General features: G+C 30.7%; 1 protein-coding gene across 12 annotated transcripts in view; it reads right to left on the bottom strand.

The window, feature by feature from the left end:
* Window positions 1-1051: 1051 nt before the first annotated feature.
* The window catches only part of LOC143225113 (CLIP-associating protein 1-B-like), a 183557-nt gene continuing 173649 nt past the window's right edge, over window positions 1052-10959 (bottom strand). For all 12 annotated transcript variants that reach the window (XM_076453911.1, XM_076453906.1, XM_076453907.1 and 9 more), the window contains 6 exons: window positions 10749-10872; window positions 6414-6542; window positions 5362-5499; window positions 4599-4667; window positions 3605-3721; window positions 1052-3109 (listed from right to left, as the gene is read on the bottom strand). In XM_076453911.1, the coding sequence (XP_076310026.1) occupies window positions 3020-3109; window positions 3605-3721; window positions 4599-4667; window positions 5362-5499; window positions 6414-6542; window positions 10749-10872 (667 nt within the window). In that variant the 3' untranslated portion in view covers window positions 1052-3019. The remainder of the gene's footprint in view (window positions 3110-3604; window positions 3722-4598; window positions 4668-5361; window positions 5500-6413; window positions 6543-10748; window positions 10873-10959) is intronic.

Genomic DNA, 10959 nt, shown 5'->3' with positions numbered 1-10959 from the left:
CCGCTTCACATTAGTTCACGCTGTCGTCACCGATATTCAGAATCGACTGACCCATTTCTCTTTAACATCTATCCAGTTTTTTCTATATACCAAGCTACGTTGGTATTTGCGGGAACGAGCTCGCTGACACCGCAGCTAAGTCTATCTGCTCTAGTACTATCACCGCTGTGCCTGTTCGACAAATGGACTATGGTCCTGTATTTAAGGCTCGGCTCTGTGCCAGCTGGCAGTGGACTTGAAGGAAGTGAGCAACGTGAAAACAAGTTTTTCCAAATAAAACCCTATATTGGACTTTGGCCTTCTTATTTCCATAAGAATTGGAAAGAGGAAGTTGCTCTAATTAGACTACGCCTTGATCACAAAAGGTCACATTTTACGGTCTTGCCGTCATTATGACTATCAACGACGGCACCATTTTAAACATGTTTTGTCCAAAGGTTTATCCATAACGTTAGACACTGCCCACTTTACAAATGTTTTATAAAGGCCATTAATCTATTTAATGCCATTCAAGTTTATAATTTATAAATTAACTTTTTGAAAATGTGTTTCCCTTTTAAGAATCAAGGTTCATCTAGTTCGATTTGAAATTAGAAAATGGCCGTAACGTCAAATAACTCGAAACCAGGATTGGAAAGGCCAACTTCAGGTAGTCCGTTAATGCTGATGTTTGAACTTACCCGTTAGTCATCATGGCGGGTTATGATGATTAAAATTATGCTAGAGAAAGTCCTTTACCCCCCTTGTATCACTGTAGTTTCTCTCTTACTGCTGTAGACTAGATATAAAAATTGGATTTAATGATATTTATGTTTTTAATTCAAATATTAAACTTTGTTTTACCATTAATTCCTTTTTACAAATTTTAATAATTTCTTTAATTTTAACTTTTTAACTAGATGTTTGGCGCAGATAGCCTAGTTACTTTGCACCATAAAACACCAAACCAACCAACCTCTACTACAAATTACTTCAGCAATACAGATTAAAATTAATATAAAAAATGGTGCTCGGGAGCTGAAAGATGAATGTTAAGAACCAACAATACATGTTGATTATTTGCAATGTGCCACAAAATTTTATTCAAATTATGGAATATACACTATACAAAGGCAATGTTAAAGTATAGGACAAGCAGACCATTCTACGGTTATTGGACAGTAACTTGGCCTTAGGTTAGTCTAACAAAGCACTCTTCCTTCATATACAAACAGGCTTTTTAGCTATCATTTAACAATGAGATTAGGGTTAATGCAAGAGTTTGATAGAAGTTGACAATAATGATTTCTTAGCTTCTATGAGATATCTCAATCTAGTAACAAAATGATTGTTTCATGAATAAACACTGCTGGTCCAAAACGTCGTGATGAAGTACATTTTGAAAGTGTAGGATGGATTTTTGTGAAAGATACATGTTTATATATATACAATATGTAGCTTAAAATTACTGTTATGAAAGAATAAACATAGATGAGATATTTATTACTCACTAGAATTACTCTCAATGCCTAGTTGAATATTACCAGTTACTCAAACTAATTTCAATCCAATAAACAACTGTGTAGTAGTAATGTAATTTTCAATTCTTAATATTCAAGATATGAAATTGGGTGCAGGTGAGTCTCCTAAACGTGTTGGTTTTAACGTTCTGTGATATATAAAAGAAATGAGAAGAAACGTTCTTAAAATAAATCCATCATGTTTCTGTTCTAACTGAATACAATATTGTAAACATTGCGCTATGCTTTAAAAATTGTCTGTTTAAAGATATTAATGCAGTGCTCTGTTCTTCTATGATGTATGCTAATGAACAAATGTTTATAAGTTGTAACAAGTAGAAATAATTCAATGATTCACAAAGTGTTAGAGTTGAATAATAGGTTACTCATATCATATACACTGTAACTCCTCCTACAAAGTGTTTATATAGACCTGCAATCATGATACAAACTTCATTTATCAAGGTGAAGTGTCGCAGACTTCAGTTAATTTCATCATACAACCCTGTGTCTTGCAGTTAAAGACATTGGCACAACAAAATCTCTTTTATTAGTGAACAATAAGAATTTTTTTAAAATATCAAACTTTTAAATGAGACAAAATAACGTATGTAAATTAATAAAGCCGTTATAATTTGAAATTAATGTCTAAAAAAAGACATGGGCAAAAGTTTATAAGTTCATAGAATAAAGAGTTTGGAGAAATTATATTTACATTCTAATTGTGGGAGTGGTGTATAGTTAACAGTTTATACTGCAAGACAATTTAAATAATTAACAGCAGCTACATACATATATATATATATATTTTTAGAACACACAAAAGTATGATTAGATCCTTGTGATAGTAAACAAAATGATCCAATGTTTGTTTTCTTAGTTTCTATACTAAACATTATAATGGTAAATACTATTTTTGTAATTGCTTAAAAATCATCACACAATTTGAATCAAGACAGTGTCTCATTGTTTGAAAATATACACTTCTGTCTTGGAAGTAGTTTTGTCCAATATAATTTTTAAAAGGAAGTCATTCCCATAACTTTTTGTTGCTGTCAAAAAAATCAAAATGTACTACATATTCAACTACATTCCATTAAAAAGAAAACACGTAAAATTATTGTAGCTTTCCTACATAGAATATATTTAGCATTGTCAAGTAATTTCCCACAGTTAATTACACAAGTAGTGAGCAAATGAAAAAAAAACAAAAACTTCCCAGCCAACAGTTTCCTTAAACATTAGTTAATATTAAAATGTTATATGATCATTTTGGAATGACTGAGCTTTCTCCCACATCATGAGAGTACCCTGATTAGGGAATTTTCTATGTAACTAAAGAAAATAACAAAAGAAAGGCCACTATGCTGGTAATTGGCACACAGAAACTTTCACTTTTCAAAATTTTCTGCAACAATGTTTTGGAGAAAGCAAAGTAGAAAAATTCTTAGACCATTTGTGGCTAACATATTCCATATAATCACAGTCTGTCAAACCATATACTGGAGGTGAAGAACCATCTACTGGTAAGTCATTGATGATGCAGGAGATCCTGGAGTGCTGCTGCTATTACTTTGATGACGTTTGATATACAGGTTTAGGAGCTTCATCTAATTGAGAATAAATATATCACACCCTCCACTTGTACATCAAATTTTAAAGGCTAACTTTGTGATTCAAACTGTTTACTTTTTAACATCTACTGAAACATTATATCAATAAAAGACTAGGTAATTTAAAATATTAACCCTAATGGAATTTAATCAAAATAAAAAAGAGGGGAATATATTTAGATAACAATTCTGAGATTTCTCTTAAACACCACATACCAGTGTCCTTTATCTTTAACACATTCACTGCTATGTGTCCCATCAACAGGTCACAGATAATTATGTCCCAAAGGCCAAAAGTTTCCTGTGGCATGCAAGTTTGGGACACTGAATGCTCACCACCTCTTCTATAATTAATATTTGTATATTTACTTTTATTATGCAGTAGCAAACATGTTAAGATAATTCCCCATTGATATGAAAAATTCAAGCTAATGCATTGGTTACTTTAATTCCTCTTCTTGAAAACTAAGAATTCAATATGAAAACTCTTACCTTGCTCCCATTAAGTGAAGAAAGATATTGTTTCATAGAATCTCCAACAACACTGTGAATAGCTACCAAACAAAACACTGCTGCCTTTCTCACTGAACTTTCTGTGTTATCATAAGCCTAAGAAATAAAAACATGAATTCTCGTAATGTGAAAAGTTTCAGTCAAAGTGGAAAACAAGATTCTTACAAGATGCAAAAACAAAATCAGAGTTTGTGTTTTTCAGTAATGATTACAATATATAACTACTTACCTTCAAGATCCACTTCCATGTTATCATAAAAGATGCATGCATAAGATGATGATTAACTTTGTTTTGTGTGAAAAGCAGATATTAATGTTATACTTTGAAAAACGCTCAACTTTAAACTGTATGTAAAATACATCACTATTTGGGACCAGCATTTGCTTAACTCTGTACTTTGTGTCAATTCATTACTTAACTTTCAACCCTGTACTAGTTAATGCTTAACTTTATATTTTGTGATGGTCAAAGCTTAACTTTGTACTCTTTTAAAAGTTAATGCTTAATTTCCTACTGTATATTTAAAAATTTTAATCATATGTATGTATTTATTCTGTGTAAATGTGAGTATATATATTTTAAAAATACAAGTCTCAATATTAAACTTTGCATTTATAAGTTTTAAACTAATACCTTATGATACTTAATCATCAACTTGATGACATGCAACACTTAATCTGTGTAACAAATAAGTGCTGAACCTAATTTTATGCAGCACTTACTGCTTAAATTTAAAAAACTGACAGACACTTGTATTTTGCTTTAAACATTGTGATGTGCTCAGTCTTGTATTCTGTTACATACAGGTGATAAAAACGTTTATCAACTTGTGACTCTACTGATGCAGATGAAGAAATGAAACACTTATCCATAAAAACTTTGGCATCAAAATCATACAACTGATTAACAGAAATTCTCTTAACTGTAAAATCCCATGAGCATAACTAATTATTTTTGACAAATTTAACTTACCTGAACAAGTGCAGGCATTATATCAGGTAAAAGTTGCAAGATTACATTCTTTTGGTGTTGCTCAGTCAACTATAAGAAACAAACATCTGTTGCTTACAATTTTTGTTTTCAGACTGCCTTCTCTCTTACTCCCTCTCTCCATGTATTTTTAGTTGTAATCATTTTAACAAGTTAAAACAGAACTAGTTCATACTGTGTATATTTAAGACTCTATGACATATTCTGGGTTATAATTGTTCTTTGTATATAATTCAGTATTCAAGTAGGAACCTGAAATACTTTGTGTAATGCAACTAAATCTCTTCTGTATTTTTGAATTGACATCTTTTCATGTGATTGAACCAAGATTCTGCACAGTGGAATCAAACTTATGAAAATTAAATTAATATGTAGGTCATCTTTAAAAGTGGCTTTTAAAATCAAATTATTAAAATATTTACAATATGCTGGAATTTTGAATGTAGTTATTAAACTCCAATATTGAATGTAGTTATTATTAGTTGTTTTTTATGGAAAAGTGAAATTAAACAAAAGGGGGATTTATCCAAAATTCAATGATATTAAGTTTAATACAATATACAACATTTTACTAAATTTCTTCTATAATTCAATTTGATGTTCATAGTTCTCTACAAATACAAAGGCTTTTAATAAAATTCTTAAGCTGAATATTTGATATTTTACCTTACATAACATGTTAAAACTACAAAAAATTCAGATAATCAGTCTGATCAAAGTTCTTGAATTGGGTATTTTGTTTTACCTTTGTAAGCATTTTGATAGCTGCCTGGTTGGTTGGATAATCTCCACTTTTTATGATTGGACAAAGTGTTCGAACACACAGTTCTACTGGCAAGACTGTGGCTGCTATCTCTGAGCAAATCTCTGCTGCTCTCTGAACCTGACATTTGAAAAATATAAAACTTCTTATATCATTCCTATCTAGATTCGAAACAGTTTTTTTTCCAAGTTTTTATTTACACATCAATAAACTTAACCTTTTTAGTCTTTTATTATTTTACTGTACATTAAGAAAATATGTTTTATTTCATGAACTTAGGAAATGTTTTCACATTAAAGTTTTGCTTTTTCCAGCTTAGAGAAAGATCAAACTAGCTTTAACTGAACAGTTACTTACAATATAAAGAATAATGATTATTACAATAAAATGTACACAAGTTAACTGTGACAGAAGAAAACCCACCCAACAAAATTGAAAACATGGGAAAAAACTAACAAAAACTTGGGTTTTGTATTATTAATGCTGATTATGATAACACAAGATCAAATGTTATGAAAGACATTTAAATCATAGAAAATTCCCCCTTTTTCCTCTGAATTCCCATGTTTTTCCACAATGACTGGAATTCCCAGTTTCATTTAATTGACTTTGGTAAGCTTTAAAATCATAAATATTTTTATTCTCAGAATATGAAATACATCAGCTTTATAATTTTATTAAAATAAATTATTTTCATCATATAATATGTTTCACTCTGCTGTACAAATCATAATCTTAAGTTACAGTTTTGAAGCCAAAAAAAATTAATTTAGAAATTAATCGTAATTTTGCACAAAAATATACATTGAAGCCTCAAATTTAATACCATTCCATGGCTAGAATAGCAGTCTAGTAAAACAATACCTAATGTGAGAAATTTAGAAAAATGTTTTCATAAATTAAACAAAGCTAAAAGTTATAAATTCCCCAGATGAGAAGTTAGGATATTAGCAATGTGAACAAATATTGGATTTTCTTAAACATGGTACTATTAAATTACATTTTATGAAAAATGTTAATTTAATATATTATACCTCTTTTTCAGAATCTTTATGAGCTTCCAAGATTTTCAATATTGTTAATTCTCCAAATCCATGGAATCGCTCAGCCTGCCTTTTTAATAATTCACAAAGTGATCTCATAGCAAGAGCTCGAACAGAACCCTGTTTCATAGGAAACCAATATCTCCATGTTATACACATAAGCTGTTACAAGTTTACGAATTATACAAGGAATATCAGAAATATAATAATACCAAAAAAACATCATTAATTATCAATATTATTGAATTCTTATAAATTACATCAACATTGGTATTTTAATTCACAACATTAGCTACTAAGTGAAAAACTGTTGATACAAAAGTTTAGAAACATTTAATAATAATGTTCATAGAAAACATTGAAAAGAAAGGACGAATGCATCTTTAAAAATAAAAATAATACAGAAAATGTCTTTCTACAGTAAAAAATGTTTATATTTTTAGGAAGAATGGAGTGGTTGTTATTCTCATTATGCAACCAGATACAAGGTTAAGATAGATTAGTTAACTTATATCCACTTCTAGCTGAAATTCCCATTTGCTAATGTTTATGCATTTGTAGGTATATGTAGTTTTTACTAATACAAACAGTTTTTACACAGTTACCACAAGTATATATGTAAAAATGGCTCGTTTGGGTTGAGAAAAATATTTACATACAGGAGTAAACAACGTTTTGACCTTCTTCTTTGTGAACCTGACGATGACCGAAAAAGGTCGTAATGTTGTTAACTCCTCTACGTAAAAAAACATTTTCTCAACCCAAATGAGCCGTTTTTACATGTATATTTCTCTACAAGGGGGTTTTCTCGACATCACTGATTATTAGTTACCACAAGTGTATTTATATACGACTCAAGTACATAGTGAAGGATTGTGTGTTTTTGGTTTTAAAACAAGCTATGAATTCTGAATGTTGACTTAAATACTAAACATAGTTTTATCTGTCGGTATTACGTTTTGAACATCCTCCAAATTTGGGACTCAAGTTTACCCATTAAAGGAGTGATAAAAATTAGTAGATATTACAATACTGTGTGTAGCTTTCTGGTTGTATCCATTTTCTTTATTAAACTTAGAGTGTAAAAATTAAGGAGAAATTTTGAAATTTTTACTGTAAAGACAGAAATAATCAGAACAGATATTATAATTCCTGTTTAGGAGATTTAAAATTAGTTGCATTTGAGAGCCTGGCAAGAAACAACTGAAATGAGTGTATACTACAGTAAATGTTTTCTTACACTAAACACATGTGGAAAAGAGATAGTTTAATTTGATGTCTAACACTTTTAAAGTAAATTTAGGTATTCTATAAACTTTTTGGCATAAATGGTGTTGTGGAAAAGTATCACAACATATACTCTGTACAGTAATGGTTTATAATACATCCAGCCACTGACATGGGTAACAACATAGGAAAAACATTTGCAATAGGCAGATTTAGGGATGATCCTATTATCACTTCATCTATCTGGTCATAATGTTGCTATTAGAAATGAATGTTGTTCATATCATTTGGTTGGAATAACTGCTCAGTCATTCTTTGAATTGTTTACTCAGTTGCAATGCTGGTAAACAATGATTGAATATTAAAGCTAGGCATAATAAACTGGTTTGCTTTTGAAAATATAGATATATTTTAAGCAAAGGAAAGAAAATAGTTTTTAACAATAAGATTACTCTCAGTTAAATGAGCTGAGAGTACAGGTACAAACTTGCAGGTATGAGAACAGAAAGTAGACTGAGCAGGTCTCAGGGGCAAACCATTTTTATATTTTCAGTAAGCCATACATAACACTGGAGTGGGAATCTGTGAGACAAAGTTCTGTAAAAGTAATGTACAAGATGTTTTAAAGTCCATTACAGCTTTTCCTCACACTTGAGAGTATGTTTAAGCCAGTCTTTCTTGAAGAGTTTAAACTTTGTTCCATCATTTTAAAAATGTCTTCCAGTTCGGAGATGTAATCAAGTCCATTTAAAATAATGCCATTTGTATCTTTCCTTACCTGGCTGGAAAACAGCAAATTCCAGTTAGTGGAAAGTTTGATTCTGAGAACTCAGCATGTATGATAGGAGAAAGGTTTTTTTAAGGGATTGAAGAATGAGGACAACATTGTATCTAAAAATTTAACTTTAATGAGGCACTCTGTTTAATGTGCTACATTTGTTAAAACTAGGAAAAAAATTAAAAGAAAAACAGTAATTGGAGAAATTAAGTTCATGGGTAGGTAAACAAAAACTTAAACCTTTTGATAAAGCATTTTTATATTTTAGTGATCCTAATGTAAATAAAAGATGACTACTAGATTTTCTCACTGATATCAGTTTGTTAAAATTTGACATTTCAGTTAAGCTCAAGTTCAGCAGTGGTGTTTAGGCTGAAAGTTTCAACCAGATTAGCGAGATAATTACAATAAATTTACAAAATTTTCTTAAATTCAAGACTAGCTATGGCATGTTGGTTTCTTAATGGTTTCTGTTGTTTTTTTGACAATGATATTTTGAGTAATGTGTGACCTTTATAGATAAAACAGCCTTTTGTCACCTGGCTCTTCCCAATTCTTTGTAGCAGCTGATGTTTTTCGAAATTAGAATGCTGTGAACCAATTGTTTGAAAGATTTAATACTGATGACAAAATTTAATCTAAACAGGTCCATGTTTGTTTAGTATTATATTACTACATTTTTAATATTTATTATAAAACTTCATTTCCCACCTGATAAATAAGCTTAAATTCTTATGTTACATTCACTCAGTTTTTAACAGCCAGATACAAAGAATAGAGACAGGTACACAAAAGGTAATAATACCTATAAAGGTGACCCACTACTCAATACAAATCCAGCTTAAAACTTAGAATCAAATTAAAATTATCTTTCCTTTATTTTCGCACTTATTCAACATATATTTATAATAATTCAAATGAATAAAACTAGAACCAGGCAGAAATGGAATGATTAAAATAATTGGGAGCCATCAAAATGAAAAATTTCTGAACAAGTGAAAACAATGATAACTGTTACTCCAGCAAACATCTGGTTGGGTTTGTTCTGAATTTTGCACAAAGCTACATGAAGGCTACCTGAGCTAGCCTTCTCTAATTTAATAGTTAGGACTAGAAGGAAGGCAGCTAGTCATCACCACCCACTGCCAACTCTTGGGCTACTCTTTTACCAACAAATAGTGGGATTGACCGTCACATAATAATGCCCACATGGCTGAAAGGGTGAGCATGTTTGGTGTGACTGGGATTTGAACCCGCGACCCTCAGATTACAAGGCGAGTGCCTTAACCACCTGGCCATGCTGAGCCACTAGCAAGCATCTGAACTAACTCTTAAAATGTACATTACATGATCATATATTGTTAGTCACAAAAAAAACTGTGACATCAACTTCAGAAAAACTGTGTGTAATGCATTCCATAAATATTTCCCAATAAAATTACAACCAAAGTGTTGAGGTTTCAAATTTTATCTTGATACAAGTTTTACTTGCATCTGTTTTGTAAAAAATAATTAAAAAAAGATTTTTAGCCTCCTATTTGAATTTTTATTCAGTAGAAATAAACTTTCCACCTGCACAGATTTGTGAATAAACAAATCAAAGATGAAAATGCATAAATGTATAACAATTTACAAGCACATAGTGTAAAAGATTCATTACAAATTCTCCTTTGTGCTGAAAATAACTGGGCAGGCAAATGACCTATTATAGTCCCTCCATCTATAGTGCCTATGACCATTACACTGGTAGAAAAATCGTTCAACAAGTTCATAACATCTGTGTTACTTTCTAAGACTCTGACACTCAAGTCATAATTTCAACCCCTCCATTCTAAAACACAAATTTAACATTAGAAACACTGCTACTTTAAAGAACTAAAATATTAATTACTGCACTGGTCTGATTATATGTAGTGATTTTGAATATAAGGCAACTCACATTTTCAGAAACCACAGAAAACAAAATTGAGTCTCATAATGTCTTTTAATTTTTAAAAATTATTTTAGGTCCACAGAACCAATACTATAACAGAACAGCCTGCAGCAGGATTAGTTATGACCTTTAGCAAATATCTGGCATGCATACACAGTTGGATGCTATATGGATATCCAGGAATGCAGCAGGCTAGGATAAGAGGAAGGGCCCTGTGACTGGCCAGAATTAAAATGAAATTAATAATTAGGCTGTACAATTCTTAATTTTACAGACATGCACAATATCTAAACTACACAGACGTATTTCTTCAATACTAAAATATTTTGTCTTTTCTTCAGTCATAAAGCTATCTACTGATACTGTTTATAACAAAAAATATTCTCACATCTGAATCAGCAACTGTCTCGATCAAGAGCCTCAGAACATTTCTAAAGTGGTCATCCCACCCTGGATGATTTTCTTTTACCAGGCGTATGAGTCTTGCAAGTGCATGCTTTCTTGGTTCGTTTCTGTTTATAAAAAAAAACTTTGACATTTGTAATCTTACTGAGATATTAATCATTAAATTCATCTAGTTGAAGTTTCCAACTTAATAG

Source organism: Tachypleus tridentatus, chromosome 9 (genome assembly GCF_004210375.1).
Source record: "Tachypleus tridentatus isolate NWPU-2018 chromosome 9, ASM421037v1, whole genome shotgun sequence".
NCBI classification, from domain to species: Eukaryota; Metazoa; Arthropoda; class Merostomata; order Xiphosura; family Limulidae; genus Tachypleus; species Tachypleus tridentatus.
Note: the sequence above shows the minus strand (reverse complement) of the source record. Positions and strands in the feature narration are given on the sequence as shown.